This window comes from Merops nubicus, unplaced genomic scaffold, assembly GCF_000691845.1.
Source record: "Merops nubicus isolate BGI_N331 unplaced genomic scaffold, ASM69184v1 scaffold48214, whole genome shotgun sequence".
NCBI lineage: Eukaryota > Metazoa > Chordata > Aves > Coraciiformes > Meropidae > Merops > Merops nubicus.
In genome coordinates, this window is record NW_008603102.1 from 1395 (window position 1) to 20326 (window position 18932).

The 18932-nt window shown below is 43.7% G+C and overlaps 1 protein-coding gene across 1 annotated transcript; it reads right to left on the minus strand.

The window, feature by feature from the left end:
• Positions 1-953: 953 nt before the first annotated feature.
• On the minus strand, positions 954-18924 carry LOC103771257 (DNA topoisomerase 2-alpha-like; the record flags this gene model as incomplete). Its single annotated transcript, XM_008938546.1, has 34 exons — positions 954-1091; positions 1309-1535; positions 2588-2713; positions 3020-3081; positions 3223-3373; positions 3748-3888; positions 4188-4293; positions 5206-5403; positions 5663-5746; positions 5845-5988; positions 6555-6646; positions 7919-8114; positions 8679-8879; positions 9006-9140; positions 9270-9501; positions 9697-9845; positions 10419-10540; positions 10853-10967; positions 11433-11525; positions 12270-12379; positions 13020-13125; positions 13215-13325; positions 13805-13930; positions 14356-14513; positions 14784-14922; positions 15072-15209; positions 15698-15799; positions 15995-16168; positions 16369-16581; positions 16899-16996; positions 17341-17486; positions 17956-18019; positions 18494-18584; positions 18730-18924. Coding segments are annotated over 34 exons (4683 nt in total), but the record flags the coding sequence as incomplete, so codon positions are not given.
• Between the last annotated feature and the right edge of the window lie 8 nt (positions 18925-18932).

Sequence of the window (18932 nt, forward strand, 5' to 3'; positions counted from 1 at the left end):
ACCAGGACAACACAGAAAACACTTATAATAGACAAACGGTGCTATAGAAGCAGACACAGACAGAAAAACATCACTAAATGCTCCAGTGAAGTGCCTCACAGAGGAAGATGAGACTTCCCTGTGTCTGCTGAGGGACACAAGCGCTGGAAGGTTTGACCAGGAGTGGCACTGAGGTGACAACCAGGCCTCCCCTTGCAGGGGACTGTGCTCACTGCTACAGGGAAGTTCTCTGTCCCCAGGATGAAATAGGCAGGAGAAAGTTCATGCTGCACAATGGCCTTTTGCAGTTCTGCCAAGTGCAGCACAGGAGAAGCTGCTGCTTGGAGTAACCAGTTGGCTTCCCTGGAAGTTCCCAGAGATCCTCAGATGGTGAATGTCTGTCCTCTCTCTGTCCTGTGCTCAACACAGAGTCAGGCCAAGTCTGCCCAGCCCTCCGGTACCAAATCAGAATCTAAAAAGCAAAGGCTAAAACTCCATGGCAGAGGCAAGAGGGGCCTGCACAAGGGAGAGGACACCAGTGTGGTCCTCACTGTTGACACCTCAGAAGTTCTGAGGTTGTGGCGCTAAAAGCTTGTAAAATTTATTATTTTTAAAGATATCTAGAGGAAGGTATCTATGTGAGAGGGTAACTGGAAGGATTTGATATGTTCTAAAGTCTACTTCAACATTAAAATGCCCACAAAGTGTCAGATGGGTAAGAGGGAAGCACATCAGCACTAGCTGGGCCCTCAGCTCTGAGAAAGGGGGTGGTATCCGTGTTTAAACAAATCTAAATTATTTAAATCCATGGAAAAATAAAGCTGTATTCACTCCTAACAAACATTCTTGGGCTAGCTTAAATTCAGTGAAAAGATTTCCCCATCTGAGATGTTCTTTGGCAGGAGCTCGCCGAGAGCTCTGCTGAAGGCGTTTGTCGGGAGGCTTGGATCAGCAGTGTGAAAATTCATAAAAACTCAAAACAGATCGTCCTCCTCAGACTCCTCCAGGTACTGCACGGGCTTTTTGCAACGCCCCGGCCTGGTGTGGGCCACGGGGCTGTCCACCTGAGCGGCTGATTCAACAATAAAGGTGTTGTCTTCCAGCTTGGATTTCTGGAGGAGAAGCAGAGCCAAGAGGTGAGTCACAGAGCTGAGCACAGAGGGGACGCTCCAGAGCGTGAAGCGGCTCGCGGCTGAGGGGGCTGCTCGGCCTGACAACACCAAACCCCACCCTGGGGTAAGATGTGTGCCCGACCCCCCCCAGTGCCACACAGGCAGCTCTGCCACACCCTGCGGCACCCCCCGGCCCTCATGGTGGCAGAGCACAAACCTTCACTGCAACTGATTTGGATGGTTTCAGCCCAAAATCCGAATCCGAGTCCGAATCCAAAGGGCTCAGCTGCCTCTTGGGGACCTTCCGGCCCTTGGCCTGGCTGGGCTTCTTGCCGCCCGCTGGCGCCGCCTCGGAGTCCAGGGAGTCCTTGTTCACCGCGGCCTTGCTGGATTTGGGCGCAGCCTTTCTCTTGGCCAGCATCTCCACGATGGAGGGCTGGTTACCTGGGGGACAGGGGGTGTCACAGCTGCCTCCTGCTGCCCCCCCTCGCTCGCAGGGAGTCAGCACAGCCTCAGCCCCGGCCCCGCCAGGTCAGCGCGCGGGGCGGCTCTTTCGGGAGTGTGGTTCCCCACAGAGATTGCTCCTCACTGAGATTATGAGAAATGAGGTTGTTTATCTGCTTGGTTCCACCACATTTAGAGGATCAAATTAAACTCTACCCAAAGCAATTTACAGACTATTTCAGACTGAGAAGTCCTGAATTCTCAAGGCTGCGTAACCAATCTTTTACCTGGAAAACTTCTGCAGAGGGAAGGAATGAATTTACACCAGTGGTACTGAACAGTTACTTGTGGAGTTCTTTCCTACCTACTTTTGGACATTTTTTTGACAGCATCTCAAAGAACATCTCCCAGTGAAGCTGAAAGGAGCGGGCCGTTTTGGGGTGATAAGAGACTTTCCCAATTTACAGGGGGAAGAAACAGCTCTCTCACCACGAGGGAACGCGAGATTTCACCGGGGGGATCAAACCCCACTAGCGACGGGAGATGCAAAACAGCTTCCAAAGTTTGACACAGACTCTGGGCAGTCAGATTTAAAAAGAAGAGAGTGAAATGCTGCAGATTTATGAGGCTGAGCTAGCACTAAATAGATCGAGCTGCCCCAAAGCAGCTTTTCTTCTTCCTGGGAAGCGAGCTACCAAGTCGCTTTCTTCCCCAAAAGACACGAAGCAGAACATTGACTGCAAGACACAAATTCCACTCGGATTATTTCTGCCAAGTATTACATAGCACTGTAGGAAGCATTCACTTTTCCTGTTCCCAAACTAAAATTCACTCCCTTCAAGCATGTCTGAGATGAACTAGAACATGGTATGTTTGGAAACAGACTTCTTTAAAGATGACAACCAGGCAACCTTTGCCACAAACCTCAGTTCTTTTCTGAAATGAAAACTCCAGTTATTCCAGGCTCTCAGCACCACTGAACTCACTCAGACTTGTTTCCCACAGCAGCAATAACTGTGATCTAAAAGTGCTCTCTCTAAACTTTGCCTTACCCTTAGTGGCACTGGTCTTCTTGGCTGCAGTGGGTTTTTTAGGCACAGCCTTTCCACAAGGCACAGAGACAGAGGGAGCTGCAGGAGCTTCGCTCACGTTCTCATCAGCAACCTCCAGGACTTGAACTGAATGAAGAAAGAAAAAAGTAAGCCTAAAATAGTCAAATTATCTACTGTGGCTATAAACGCCAGAGCAGAAGGAAATAATTATGATCCACTTTATAAAAATAGTAATGATTAAAACTGGATTAATCACAGGTTCAGGTTAGAAAGTCATAAGAAGCCTGGTGCCCTGACACCAGCTTGCACCCCAGTGTCAGAGATCTCGTGACCGACGCCGGCCTTTGTCAGCGTTCACACGATCAGAACACCCAGGGCACCCCCGTGGGGTTTTAGGGAGAATCAGCCACGTTTGGGTGGTGTGGTACTCACCAGGGATATCACTTTGCACTGGCTTTTGCTTGGGAGCTTTAGCTGCTTTTTCAGAGGTTTCCCTAGAACACAAAACCCCAAGTGTTTTTTCAACCCATGATCCACTAAATAGGTGCAACAAGTTAGAGGAGCTGTTAATTTCTACACAGCATGAACACTAGAGGCACAACTGATTCCCAGTGACTATGTGGAGAAATACTCACTTTGGAGCAGCTCTGGGCTTGGATGAGGGTTTTTCATTTGAGTTTGAATCCGATTCATTGTTGCTTTCACTGTTGCCCTGAAATTCTGACTCCTCATCTGAGCTGGAAAGATTTACTTCCGAGTCCGAACTGATTATGGTCCTGACTTTGGCTGATGAAATGACACAGATGAATTGTTTTACATGTTTGGCAGCAGGCAGCTCAGTTTCTTTTAAAATAATCTATGTGCAGATAAAATATAAAGATCTGAATAAAAGCAAGCAGATATTGAGCCTGGCAGTGAGAAGACTCCCACTACAATGTATCCTGCCCAGGACAGTTGTGTAATTAAAACCAATACCCTTATTTCTTTGGTTGCCCATTTCTGCCTTTCCTTGAAAAGCACTGTGAAAACCTGCTCAAATAGTACAAATATTTGGTTATATACAGTAAAATAAACCATTCCTGCCCGAGATCTCAGACCCTGGGAGCTCTCTCAGCAGCCTGTCCAATGCTCTCCTCTCCCACGTCAGGGCTGCCACTCACCTGCTGCCTGCCGAACCACCCTCTCCCTTTGAGGAAGTGCTTCAAAGTCAGGCTCTGAATCAGACCCCGAGTCAGACCAAGGGTTTCGTTTCTTCATTTTCTTTAATGGTTTAAATGGCAGAGTGGCCTGTCTCTTAACACCTGAAAAACACCCGCAGGAAGGATGAACCAACAAAGCTTCTGTCTGTGCTTCAGGCTCAGCAGGTCATGCTCAGCTCAGAAATTCACTGCTAAATTCAGAGGATTCTGGCTTAGACATCAAAGAGAAATAATGATCTATCCCACTTGACTGTTACCCAGGGTCACTTTCTCTCTCACCTAGTTTTTCCAAAAATACTGATCCTAGGTGTTCCTCATCACCTTCAGGGAGAGGTCAGATAAGCAAATTTACACCCTTCCCCTCACTTTCCACTGATGGAATAACACACAAAAGCATTTACCTCCCTCTGTGTTCAGCTTCCGCACCAATCTCTTCTTAAGGCCTGAAACCTCTTTTTCTCCTGATGTGTTTTCTTCTTGATTCTCATCAAATTCGGTTTTTTCAGTCTGAAGATACAAGGGGATATCAAACAGGCAGCAAGTCAGCTCACAATTAAAGGAGGCACACAGGGTAATGTAGAAAGGAGCTGCTTATTTTTCAGGTGTGAAATCTAGTGATACAAGTTTGTGAAATGAACTGTGTGTGTAAAATTGAACAGAGCCAAGTAAATCAGATGTGATCTGCCCCCAGATCGGGTGACTTAAAATGCAAAATCCAACATTAACAAAAACAGGAACTTTGTCCCCTCTCCTGTGAGTGCTTTGGTGCTGCCTTTGTGTGCTGGTGGTGTGGCTCCAGGGGGTGTGGAGGATGCAGAACTAAACGGGGTGGGCTAAAAACAACAGCCTGAGTTATTTGGAAAAACCATCAGCTGGAACCATCTGTCGGCGAGGAGCAATGGCTGGCTCACAGCTCAAACAGGTGAGGGGATATTTTCATTGTCTCTGTTGCAAAAAGGCTGAATGGCATAATTTCAACTAGACCTATAAAAACAGTTAAATCATCTTTCTCTCCTTGATATTGAGAACAAAAACGGCATTAAGTGGCTGAAAGCATTGCTGGCCACGCAAAGGCTGTCCTAGAGAAGTGAATTTACCAAGTGTACTTCCTGCCTGCAAGAGGATTTATACAACCCCCCAGACCCCTAGAACAGCCTTTTCTCTGCCTTTTCATTTCTAAGCTACTAGCCTATCTTTATACACTCTTGCCTAAAGATTTCCCTCCAAGCCATCTCCTGATTTGTGAGCAAATCTGTTCTTCAGACTGAGAAACATCCATTCCCAGTGTTCCCCATGTCCTGAGATTCTGCCTGTCTCTCTGAACAGCTGCTTCCTCAGGACAAGTTCAGCTAATGGGCACTTGTATTTCTTTCAGACTGTATTGAGGAGGATGTAAAAGATCAGAATGTTCCTTTTTACCTTAATTTTCCTTTTTGTCTTCTTCTCTGCCTCTGCCTTCATCTCTGCAGTTATCTGAGGAACAACCCTTACACCGTGAGTGGAGGGCATTACTTCTGGCAGCTGTGCCTTCTTCACCTTTGGTTTCCCTCCTTTCCCCTTCAGAGGTTTACCCACACACCCTGCCATCTCATCCTGCATTTGCTTGGCTTCCACTGCCTGCAGAGGTGAGCAGAAAACCACACAACCATGAGAACACAGAGGAAGCCCTGTCCTGCTGACCCCCCCCATGCTGGCAGCACCGTGCTCTGCACTGGCCAACAGGTTCCCCACCCTCAGCTGAAGTGACAGCTCCTGATTCACACGGTTTTGAGCAGAGTTGGCATTTTTAGTTTCTTTGTTATGACAAAAAAGTCAAAAAAGAGCTGGTGGATATGACTACAAGGGAGTCAAACATCTTCACTGAGCATTGACTTACATCAAGTTCTTCAACAAAGACAGCAAGGTCTTCCTTCCACAGATCAGAGGCACTCTTGCACTTAAGGTTTTCCAGCTCCTTTTCCTAAAGGGAATCACAGTTGATAGCCATCAGTCACATATTTTAATCCACCATCAAAATAATATATAACACTGTTTTTATAAGAAAAGGAAGGAACATACTTTGTTATCTCTCTGCTTACAGAGCTCATCTTTCTTCTCTTTAGTCAGATACCAAAGGGGCATGTTCAGAAGATAGTTGAAGTCTGGGCCAGTAGCTGCAGCTGATTCCTTGTCACTCCCCTCCTCCTGCTCCTCCTCTTCTTCCTGAACATGGATTTAAAACCAACTTTGTCAACAAATATATTGATGGACAAGGCTAGGGCTACTGGTTAAATTTGGACTGTATCACAGGTACTCTATGGGCTTAGTGTCCTAGACTCTTCCAGAACTATTCAGAAATGAATAAAGTTATGCCTCCTAAAGCCTCAGCTGCTGTCATACAGGGGAGTCTGTAAAAATAATTCTCCTGATCTCTTTTTCTTGGCTCTGTTTGGCCTCTCTGTCTTGGTAGTCCAGAAGCTCTCCTCAGCACTGTCACCTTCCTCACAGAACCTTCCAACAACGGTAGAAGTTAAGTCCTCAAGGGAAAGCAGAAATTGCTGCAGCAAGGACTTCACCCAACAGACCAAACCTGAGTGACCAGGTCTCAGCACCCTCTGAACAAGAGACAGAATTTTTGCTTGTCTTATGTTTCCTATCACAGACATACCAGATGCACAAGCTTTTGAATCCTACAAACTGAACAGCAACCTGGGCTTCTTCACCTGAATTATGAAGCTTCCCAGACTGGGGCCAGTTCAGATCTATTTAGAGGATGACTGAAGCTTTACCTTGTTTTGTGACTCCTTCCAAGCCTTCACCGGATCCGATTCGTACCCTCTCTGGATAAGAACTTGAATCAACTCTTTCTTGGGTTTGTTTTCTGTAAACAGACATTTCAGGGTTGTCAGTTAGCCATCCCCACCAATCACTGCTAGGAAAGATAAGATGAGCTGTAAATTTTGGACCCCATGGTTCTAGCAGCTCAGCATCCTATCAGGCTCTAAACCAGCCTTTCCTCATCAGAGGTGGGACACTGGGAAGGGCCTGAACTAACACCAAAAAGGTTTCTACTTAGCAGGTGATTTGTCAAGGTCAGCATTGCTCCTGAACCTGTCAGGAACACCTGCCAGAGTGCTGCAAATACTTTTCTTCTTCATTTCCCATATATGCATTTCCCCTGCCCTGAGTAGTTTGGGGAAAAAAAAAAAAAAAAGGTGTGATGGTATCAAAAAGGTTTCATGATAATAGGCAGGCAGGTGCAGGGAAAAAGAAAACCTGACTGTAGTCAAAGGCTGTGGTGTAGCTGGCACCTCAGGAGACATCACCTGGGAAACTCATGCTCCAAGTGCCCCAACCAATGGAACTGCTCCAGCCGGAATTTGTTGCTTTTTAAGATATCAGAAGTAATCAACCATGAGACACAAATACAAACAAAACCAGCTCTGCCAGCCTTGGAACCACTTATTACAAAAATGCAAGAAAATGTCTTTCAAGGGAATTATTTCTCTTTCTGAGTCAAGTCAGACTCAAGCAGTTGGGATTACTGGGCTGCCTTCAGACACAAACCACAGAGCATCTCATGACATGTTGCCTGGCTGCGTCCTCCACGAAGGAAGTGAACACAGACTGCCTTTCAGGCTGAGGTGGGAAAGCTGATTGAAAAAATGTTAATGCCAGGAACAAAGATCTGCTTCTTTTTCTGGCTCATGATTCTCAGATGCTCCTAACTTGAGTAGCTATGTCTGAAACACCAGCCCACTGAGAACGTGATCTGGAGTATTTTTACAGAGGTTCACAAAGGTAGCACTGAAAGATATGGGTTCTTAAGAAGTATGCATTGAACAGAAAGCACTACCCCTAACCCCACCAGCACTTTACTTATTCCTACTGAGTCAGGAAGAGACAGGTATTATTGCTCAACTGTTCAAAAAAAGTTCTCCTCTCAGAACAGTGTCAAAGCTGCACGAGCATCCCATTTTAATTAATATGTGCACAATACTCTGCAGACCAAGGGAGCTCTGTGGAGCACTTTCCTCTCGTACGTTGCTGGAACAGGAAGATAAGCTCTGGTGTGGTGTGTTAGGAGCCAGCTGGGGCTGAGGGGGTGCTGACAGGACACCCTGCTCTGTTCTGTGGCCTGAGTGGCACGTACCGATCACGATCTTCCCGTCGATCTTCTCCAGGATGAAGCGAGCCTGGCTGCTCAGCTTGGCAGACTCAGCCCCCAGCATCCCCACCAGCCACTCCTTCCTCAAGCTGTAGTAGCGGAGCCGGAGTTCAAAGAACTCCCTAAGAATATCCTGGGGAGAGTCGTACTTCTTGAGAAAGCCAACGTGGTCAAAAAGAACCTGGATGAAAGAACAGAGGAGTTATGATGATAAAACTGATTTCCAAACACACTGAAAATTACCTGTAACACAGCTGGGATGGCACAGCTGAATTATTAGCCAACAAATCATAAAACCTGAGTGTTTTTAGAGGTTACTTCCATTTGCAAGCACAGAAGCAGAGACGATTTTAGAACTTCAGAGTTCTTGAAAACACAGAGGAGAGTTAAGGTTACTTGAATCTTAAAGCTATCTGCAGGATAAACGTCTGGCATCAAGCTTCACACATTGTCTGAACCCATTCAATGGCAGTGCTGTTGTCACAACAAAGGCCTCTCTAAACTGTGGATTTCAGATCACTTTGATTCCTTCAGGCAAAACCATCCCACTTGGGGCCCATTCCCAGGCCAGTTTCTTGACCTTTAGAGGTATATTTAGAAAGTTGATTTAAAACCAGTAAGAGCAGAAAAATCGAAGTGAAGAGGTTACTGCAAAAGAGTAGTTCTGCTACATGCAGCAACTGCAGCTGGGCACACAGTCTTTGAGTTAAACCAAGAACTTTCTTCAGCAAAGCCTGTAACATACCATGGAGTTGCATGTTAAGCTTGTTTGGAGTTTGAAGACCTTATGCAGCCCCACTGCATTAGCTTCTGCCAGTTTTCCTTCAGTCATCTTCACTATAAACTTCACTGTTGTGTCTGTGTGATATTCTTTGTAGTCTGTGATCAGTGGGGGTGTCTTCTCAGTCCCATTTAACATTGGCTCCAGAACTTGCTCTTTGTAAGTCTGAGAAAAGAATCAAAGTCAGACCCATGTTTTTCATGGAGATATAAAAAGCCTCACAACCCACTAATCACTTTTTGCTCCACAGGGCAAACTGTACATTCCAAGGGCAAATTCCCCATCTATTACCTGTGTCCATGTTCTGACAGGCAGCTCTGTGATCTCAATGGTTGTAGAGTCAAGGATAGACACTTCACCACTTATCACATACTGATTAGGTCCCAGCTCATCTATGGTGCCTTTGAAATTCTTGTAACTAGGAAGCTAAGCAGAAAAGAACACTGCATTCAGCTCTGGGGGGATGCTTCTGGTTTTAAGTGCATGCATGAAAAGCTCCAATATGTGCTGAATAAACTAAGGAGCGAGATGCTTGTTTTCAAACACATTATTTACCATTGGCAATGGCTCTTCTCCATCCATCAGGCGACGGATATTATTCACAACTTCCCTGATATCAAAGTTGGGGATCTTGCAGGACCAGCCGGTACCAATCCCCTCTGCCCCGTTTATCAGCACCATTGGGATGATTGGTATATACCACTCTGGCTCCACACGTTGATTGTCATCATACAGGAACTTCAGGACGTTGTCATCCACTGGTGGGAACAGCAACCGTGCTAGAGGGCTAGAATGGAAAAGAGAATTTAAGCCCAAATTCTTGTTATATATCTGAATCTAGGATCCAAATCTCACTTGAATTGTTGCTACTCTGACTACTCAATGCTGTAAAAGGAAAAAGTAAATTAATTTTTCACTTTAAATGCTGTCAAATTGAGCCCTGTAACACGCTAGGAACATTTAAGAAATCTTGAATGCTGACCTGAGCATTGTAAAGATGTATCGAGGGCTGGCAGAGTCTTTCCCACCATGCAGCCTTGTGCCAAACTGACCAATAGGCTGGAGCAAGTTGAGGTTGTTACTGCCCACAAAGTTCTGAGCTAAGTTAATAATGGTCATCATCAGCGAGGCCTGCAACAAAGAAGAGTTTAAAGCTAAAAATGCAGAATTCTTCCCTGAGTGGACAAAGCTGAAGGTAAAATTCACAACAAGAACAGAACTGATACAGAGAATAAACTTGACTAATAGGATACTGGAAGACACTCAGTGAAAGAACATCCCAAGATACTTTAGTCTGGATGACTGGATACAATCTATGGACCAGCAATACATTGCTGTCTGTGTGTTCTTGAAACCTCCAGTGAAAGACTATACCAGTCTCCCAAGAGAAGCTCAAGTGCTTGACTTCTCCTTACCAAGGCAGAAAATCTATTAACATCTGCCTAAATGTGTCACAAATAAAACAGGTTTTGCCCCATTCTACTTTTTGAATGAAATATAGTCCCTTAAAGTCTAGGCAGGACAGGCAGAAAGATGATTATATTAATATTGAAATATTAGGAGTGGATATACAGCCGCTTTGCTTTGGCTTTTATACTCAAGCATCTAATCCTGCTTTAGGGGCATCTTAACCCTCAGGTCAACAGAAAGGCTCTTTTGCCTTTCATTTAAAAAGCATTTTGTGCAACCAGACCAGGTTCTTACTTCACCATGGTGATATGAGGACATCTCAGCTACAGAGCCAGCCAGCTGAGCCACCTTCACCTCCCGCTTATCGTTCCGTTTGAAACACGTGAACAGAACTTTTCTTTGACCTGGCTTCAAACCTGTATGAAAAAGAAAAAAACCCTTGCAATTAAGCACACAACATGCTTCAGTTACCCTCTGCTCTCTAGAAACTAAGAACTACTTATACACCTACAGAGTCTGCACTAGGAGAGTCAGGCACTTGCAATAGCATACTACAGAATGGCCGTTTAATCCAAAGATTAAAAAATTTAGACAGCAGAAAGCAGACATGAGAATACTGGCCCTGGAAACTCAGAGGTTCCCCAGTTCTGGTGATATGACCTACAGCTACCTGTTTCTTAAGTTCTGGGGAATGCACTACATGGAATTTCTATCCTGAAGCAACTTACCATCAACCAGTGACGGGATTGATCTTTCATTATCCGAGTTTGAGAACAGCACTAACTCCTTGTTGATGAAGTCATTGTATGTCAGGCAACTAGTATTTTTCCCATAGAGGTACTCCTGAGAAAGAGAGGTGCATGATTGCCTTATTTAAATTAAGGTCTAACCTGTTTCTTAGCTCATACTTGGCTAGTTTCACCAAAAGGGGAGCTCCCTGTAAGACGAGCTGAACAGCTCAAGTGTGGACATTCTCAGCATGGCAGAGTGAAACACGGCTGCCTGTGATGCAGGCCCCTTTATTGAGAAATAAACTCTTCATACAGTCCTGCTCGAGTTATCATTTGCCTCCTGATCATGTAATTTGAAAGATAAGAGTTAAAAATGAAATTAACTGTTGGACAGTTCACAATGAGGCTACGCTGATAAGAAGAGAGAAGAAGCTGCTCTGCAAAATCCCAACACATTTTAACAGTCCTGCACTCGCTGACTCTGAGCTGTGTGCAGCTCTGGCTGCCAGACTGAAGCAGAGAACAGCCCCAGGGGGAGAGAGGAAACCAGTTTCCTTCATCTGCATAAGCCCTTTACCTCTGGCAGGCCATGCAGCTTCCGTTGTCTTCTGTCCTCCATGAAATTAGTCAGCCACTCCTTTCGCTCCTCTACCTTCTTCTTGCTAAAGGCCTGTGTGTTACAAAATGAGAACTCAATTTGAGGACATGCTGTGGTGGGCCCTACTGGATCACTTGTGAAAAAGGAAGAGTTTATCCAGGAGAATAACATGCTAAACAGGTTGGCTTAATAGCCCAAGAAGTTCAATAAAAGGTTCTGGTAGCTGAATATGTTAAGAATATAATTTCCACCAGTCTTTAAGAGATGTTGTAGCTAGGTTTAAATGTTTGGATTTTCAACACAATGATGGAAAACTAAAGCAGATTTGGGGGAAATTAATATTTTGGGGAAAAACTTGGGTGTTTTGGCATTGTCTAATAGCTCAGAATTCTTAAGAATCAATGGCTACTGAAGGTGAACAAGTTCACAGAGGCAAGGACTGTTTTAATCCACTGAGGAACTATTTTGCAGAAGTAAATATCAGGGGAAGAGGGAAGGTCTGACGAAGCAAGCTGCAGCAGAACATGCAGAAAAATGGAAAGGAATATTTACTATTGTGTCTGAAAATGTCAATTGGTTTGTAGTGATTAGTTTGTTCTGAGCTATATTTAAAAACCATCATTAAAAGGGTACTCTTGGCCTGAGGTCCATGGACAGATCTGCTCCTACTGGCTGGACTAAAGCCGTAGCCTTGGTAACAAGGAGATTGTCTCAAGCCCAAAGGCCTCTAAGAGCATTTTAAGAGCAAATACACAGCACTCTAAGCAGTGGAATACCAAAGGTAGTAACTCAGCAATTAAATGGAGTGTTAGTTACCAGGGTGATCGCAGCATCATCTTCAGGCCCGGAATATTTGAAGCCAATTCGATGTCTGGCCATATCTGCAAAGTATTCCTTGGCCTCCTTGGATGTGCTGGTACCCAAACCTGGGAGACAGGACTAGTTAACCCTCCTAACTTCTTGCTTCAGTTAAGTTGCACTTTGAAGTCATATTTTGCTATGCCTAGTTTCTGTGAGGCATCCTATAGATGTACAGCATGAAGCAACTTGTAATTTAAAATGAGGTGTAAGGTAGAGCAAACCCCACAAGAATTAGACAAGTGAGCAGTTGTACTTGTGGCTTTTGTCTGTAACTCCTGTAGATACCTGAAATGGAAATTGGAAATGATTCCTCACCATCCCACCACTGTCCTGTAGTTGGCAACTTTCTTGTCTCTGTACAGCAATTCTGGAATACATGCTTCACTTCTAGCACACAAGGACTGTTCTGCAGAACACAGCACATAAACTGAGCTCAGTTGCCTAAGAGACCTGAAGGAATGGTTACCTGCAGCCTTGGAGTTCCATTCTGAGAGATTTTATTGAGATTTTATCCAGTTAGATGTTATTGTTTCCTTACTTTTATATTTTCTGTTGCATGTATTTGTAATCAGAGTGTCTTGGGAGGGAAGAGACTTGGAGGGCACTTGCTCCAAACCCCTTCTGCTAAAGCAGGGCTCACTGAATTTAATGATTAATGCTCTTACATGGATCACTTCATTTCACCATATTAAGTTTTCTACAAACCTTTGTAGTACTTGATTTTCCATGAATTGTAGTTCTGTGTACTGCTCTTCCATTCTTCAAATTCAGGAATGCTGTAGAATGATATTTCTTCTTTGTTTTTGGAGACCTACAACAAACAAATATTTTAACTGTGAAATAAGAGGCTGATTTGGACCAACAGATCCTTTGTCACCCAACCAATTTCCCAACCCTCACCTTTATGATGGGAGTAATAAATTCCTCCAAAAAGTTGTGTTTTAAAAGAGATGGCCAGTTGTGATGGATGAAGTTAATCAGCAAACCTTTGATATGTGATCCATCTTGATCCTGATTTTAAAAGGAGACAAAAAAAAAAAGTGGAAAGAAAAGACATTTAATTGGTGACATGATGGAATTGACAGTTGTTGACTTAATAGCAAATGATTCTGTAATTCCAGATAACCAACTCTATTAACTTTCACTTCTACAAAGGTGACCATGTGTTATTTAACTGTTGAAAATAGAGAAACAGAAAAGGCACATTCTCAGTGAAAAAAGTGATCAAGGACTGGTCAAGGACCTAGAGTCAGCAGATTGGACAGACAGTATTTAGGCTCTTGGCTGATGCTACTCCCTCCTCTATTTTATGTTTTCTTTTGTGGTTGGAAAGACCTTATGACCCACTAAAAACGAGAATGATAAAAAGAAAACAATATAGAGAATTTGGTACAACAGTGGAAGTGGGAGAAAGGTGGTATCTGCTTCTTTCCTCTGCCTGCAAGTGGGATTTTTTCTCTTTCACAGTTTTCCACTACAGTGAACCTAACCTGATCTGTCATAATCATGATCTTTCCATAGCGAAGGCTCTTTAAAGATTCTTGATCTTCATAGTTCTTTTTATACTGTAAACCCACAATCTTGATGATGTTGTTGATCTCAGCGTTTTCCATAATCTGGAAAAGATCACACAGAATAAGATTTTGTCTTTCAGACTTAACACGTAGCTCAAAAAAGTCCAAAATTATCCATAATTATATCGTTGGCTGAGCTTTGTCTTGTCAGTGGTTTTTTTTGATGTTTAGAAACCTTGATTTCTAAACTGAAGCCCAATGCTTAAATTATTCTGCATCATTCTAAACATTTTCTAGTCCATGTCACAAACACTATCCATCCCCTCAGGCAAATCACTGAACAGGACTTAACCAGTATTCCCACTTCACCATCATAGGCTGGATTTGAGGCTGGGCTCAGGTTTTGAAGACACTAGTCCTCCAAAGTTAGTGTTCCAGGTGCTCCCCTGTCCCAGCTCAGTTAGAACACATCACACAAAGCACTCCACACTTTCTAACGTCCAGACTACAACAAATTTCCAACTAACCTGCTTATGAGAAGCTTCCCTGACGTTGAGCATTTTCCCACGAAGAGGAAACACTCCATACTTGTCTCTACCAACCACTCCAAGACCAGAGACAGCCAGTGTTTTGGCTGAGTCTCCCTCGGTCAGGATGAGTGTACAGTCTAAAGAATTCTTGCTGCCTGAAAAAAAAACCAAACTGAGTCACTTTTCCTAAGTGAAATCAAAGCCTGCATACTCACCAACTGAGAAACAAACAACTCTGAACCCACACAGGTTTTGTTGTGCTGCACATAGTGAATGGGCACAAACACAGCAAGTGAGACTATTAGAGGAGGATAAAATATAATTACAGCTTTTCTCATTTTTCCTTTGGAGACAATTCTCTCATTTATCTAACAAGTTTTAACTGGTTTTGAATGAATTGGTTACAAAGGAAGTAGAACACTTACCAGCATCATTGGCATCATCCAGCTTAGGAACACCCTTAATCTTGGTGTGCTTCACAGCTGAACATTTCTTATTCAGCTGGCTCTGAGCTTTGAATTTTACCCAGTTTAGGATACTTTCAACAATACCACAGGCAACGGCCTGCAAAGCAAAAAACAACCCCAAAGAATTAACAATTACAGAACTTTAACATTTTCTTGAGTTCATTACATTGTTTCAAAGGTGTGTATTTGCCACATTGAACAGGCACTTTACAGACATCTTGATCACTTATGCCTATCAATACTTACACCCTTAATAAATTTTTCACTCAGTTTACAGGTTGAGCCAAAGTTCTTTGCCTGCAGGGTCATGTTCTCCTTAGTCTGAGAGTCAAAGGTTGGATTTTCAATTAAGGAATTCACAAAAATCCACATGTGGTTCTTCACCTGCAGTCAAACACAACAGGCATCACACATTACACAGGCTCACCTCTGTGAGAGCAGCGTGTGCTGACCTTCACCCACCAGAGCCACACAGCAAGGAAGCATCTCAGGGATCACTATGTGGGCTTGAATTTTCCTAGAGGTCTTGAAAGACTTTAGGACAGCTAATGAATGCACACGAACAATGTTACGTGAGCTGGGATGTCAAGGAATCAGCAGCTCTCAGCCTCAATAGCTATTATTGAACGGATACTGAGGTTCAGTTCATTTACACTGATTTATCGTGTTCTAATTGCAAAATAAATCAGCCAAACAAAGAGAAGACTGTTAGAAGGGACAATATGAGACTGCTATAATTAGCAATTTTATATATATATTGTCTGCACGATGGAAATATGTATTATTAATTAATGTAGTAATGCATTAAGCTGTAATTAGTTTGCAATAATGCTCAAGTTGCATTTCCCACTGGGGAAATTCTGACGTTGTACCTGAAAAGGCTTCACTCCAACTCCATTCTTGTTCTTCTTTTTGACAACATCAAGGATTTTAGTCACGAGCTGGTCAGCTACATAATCAACGTGCCTGCCACCCTAAGGAAAATGGGACCAGAGACCTGGTGGTGATTCCATTGAAAAACAAAGGATTCAGAGCTATTGAAAACTTTAAGCAGAGTCTTTGCGACACTGAGCAACTAAGCTTTTTTCACTAACATCATTCAAAACCAGCTAAGAATAACAACAATGAGGAATATGGCATTAGCTTGGCTAGAATTGAAGAAGAGTTACCTTGGTGGTGGCAATGCTGTTGACAAAGCTAACTTGCTGGAAGCCTTTTTCACTTAAAGTCAAACACACTTCCCACCGAGAATTTACTTCCTCGTGGATAACCTTAAGTGCATTTCCAGTTTCATCTACTTTGTCCTTCAGATAGAGGTCCACATAGCTGCGGAATCCTTTCACCTGCAGACAGATGAAAGCAGACAACTTGTTTAGAACAGCTCCTATAAATACTTAATTCACATCCTCCTGAAGAGCAGGCAGAGAAATCACTCACACACTTTTTCCCTTCACTGTGTGTAATGACATAAATTGCCTCACCCAAACCTCACTGTTGGAAGGGCATGGGAAACACAGACATTGCTGTTTAAATGCTCACTCACAGGCAGCCTCTGTCCATTTAGGAAAACTTTGACATCCTTTGTGGATCCAGCAATGTCATACGCTCTTCGAGACATTAGTGCTACAATGTCTTTATCAAGAACTTTCATTTTGAATTTTGACAGATCAGGTTGGAACGTGACACACGTGTAATCTTCTCCATCAAAATACTTCAGCTTCATTTCACCAGCCTTGCCCATGTTGTCTGTCCAGGTCTGAGGAAAGGAGGGTTTGTGAGTTGCAAGTTTAACACACATGAGTAACCAGCTTAGTTTCTGAAAGCAGTAAGCTGATTTACGAGTTTTAAATACTTTCAAATTTAAAACAAGTGCACTGGTTAAAACCAGATTCTGTTTGTCTGCTCATTTCATTATTCATTTGAGCTACCATTTGTGGTACACTAACTGAGAGCCAAATTTATTCTAATCGTGGTGCACTGACTGCAAGTTATGCCCAGATTTTTAGGAAAAAACCTTAGGGTCTTGTTTGAAACTTTTGGGTATAATCTTACTGAAATGAGAAGTGTTTGTACCTGCTTGAATAACTTCTTGTATTCACGACATGCAGTTTCCACAGTAAATTTTGTGCTAAATATGTTGCACAGTTTGGCTCCATAACCATTTCGCCCACCTGGAATCAGAAGGGAAGCAGACAGGTGTTATTACCTTTGTTCAAAATCACTTGAAAGAATCCCAAACTAACAGGAGTTCAGCTGCTTTGGCACAATCAGAGTCTGACTGTCAATAAGCAACAGTATCCAACAAACTCAGTATGTGACTGCAAACCCATATTTAACTTGGATTACCATTCAAAGAGTTTCCCTGTTCTCCATGTTTGCATCATTATTGTGATAAAACAGGGCACAGAGATTTCCCACTGGTGGATTCAGTTTCCATGTTGCATCAGGAGTCCCCTTCCCCAGTCTTCAGTTCAGCTCACACATTTAAACTTAGAGTCTATTTGAGTCTTCCTACCTGTGACTTTCTTCTCATTGTCATCGTAGTTGCTGGATGTTAGCAGCTGCCCAAAGATAAGAGCAGGCACATAGACCTTCTCCACTTTGTGTTCAACAACAGGGATACCCTTCCCATTGTTCCATACACTGATGGTGTTATTCTCTCTAGGGGGGAAAAAATAAAAGTGATTTTTTGAGGCTGCAGATGAGCGAGCTGTGAAACAAGCCCCACATGAAAGCACTGGGGAAAGGCCACCATTTCATCAAGGGCAAACCTCTGCTCAGCAAGTGCAGAAACAGCCGGCAGAGGGAGGACAAGTCAACATAAAAATTCTCAGCTCTGCAGATGCCGGCTGTGAAAGGGGCCACCACACACAGAAACCCTCAGGGAACAAAAAGGCTGAGAGGAAGAAAGGAGGAAAATGGACACGACTGAAAACAACATCAATAAAACGGTTCACAAGTCAGCACACAGTAAGAGAGCAGGGGACTGAGAAAAGAAAAGAGCTTCCACAACTGCTGAGTTACATCTGGTCTAACTGAGCCCTCCAGCAGGACACCAGAAGGAGCATCCAAGGCAGAACACCCAACGGGCTCAAGTTGGGAAGGCAATGAGCAACGAAATAAAACTTACACATCAATTGTAACTTTGATGCACGACATGTTTTTATCCCTCTGCTTATTGTCTGCAGCATTGACTAGAAAGGAAAGATTATGGTTATGAAATTACATCCTTAATTGAGACCAAGCTATTAACTCAAGTATCTTCAGTAGAATGAATGCAAAAATTCAATAATATGAATAACTAATAATCACCTTGGTATACAAATATTTTGCAAGTTACGAAGACAAGTACTACAAGTTAACACAGGAGGAGACTTTGAGGTTGAATGAAATTAGTGTTGTAAGCATGCCATCATCCCAAGAATGGCTTACTGTTAAGCAGTACTAATGGAAGGACATTAGTATCCAATATTTCCAAGCACAATCAACAAACCCCATACTCTGTGAACACCCTCAAACCAAGCAATAGATGTTACTTGGTCAACAGTGTAACTAGATGTTGATAGGCTTGATAAGTTCTTACATTTAGTTCTTTAAAACATGTTTCTCAGACATTCTTAGACTCAACAACTCATCATATCATTGACTCGACAGACAGGTCACCTTACCTAGAATCTCATCAAAGATTTTGTATAAGCCAGGCACAAAGGTCACATCTCTGCAGTTAAGGCCCACGCCCTCATCAAAAACCCACATTTGCTGAAAAGAAGGCAAGAAATATATAAGTCCCCAAGTGCACCTCCTCTTCTGGGCCATCAGTGTGTAAAGCAGATGTGCAGTGCTTTACAAACTGATGTTAATGACTTCTCCTCGGCTTAGCCCCACGGCCCCCCCTGCCCCACACCTGGGTGACCAGCTCCACGGAGCCGATGTAGGTGTCGGGCCGGAGCAGGATGTGCTCCAGCTGCGTCTTCTTCTGGTAGATGTGCTCCACCGAGAACTGCTTCTTGGGGCCATCGCCCTTGGTCACCCGGAGGTTCTCGTCCGTGGGCTGCGCGGGGGAGAAACAGCGGCAGTGAGGGGCAGGGAACCGGGGCGGGCGGCGGA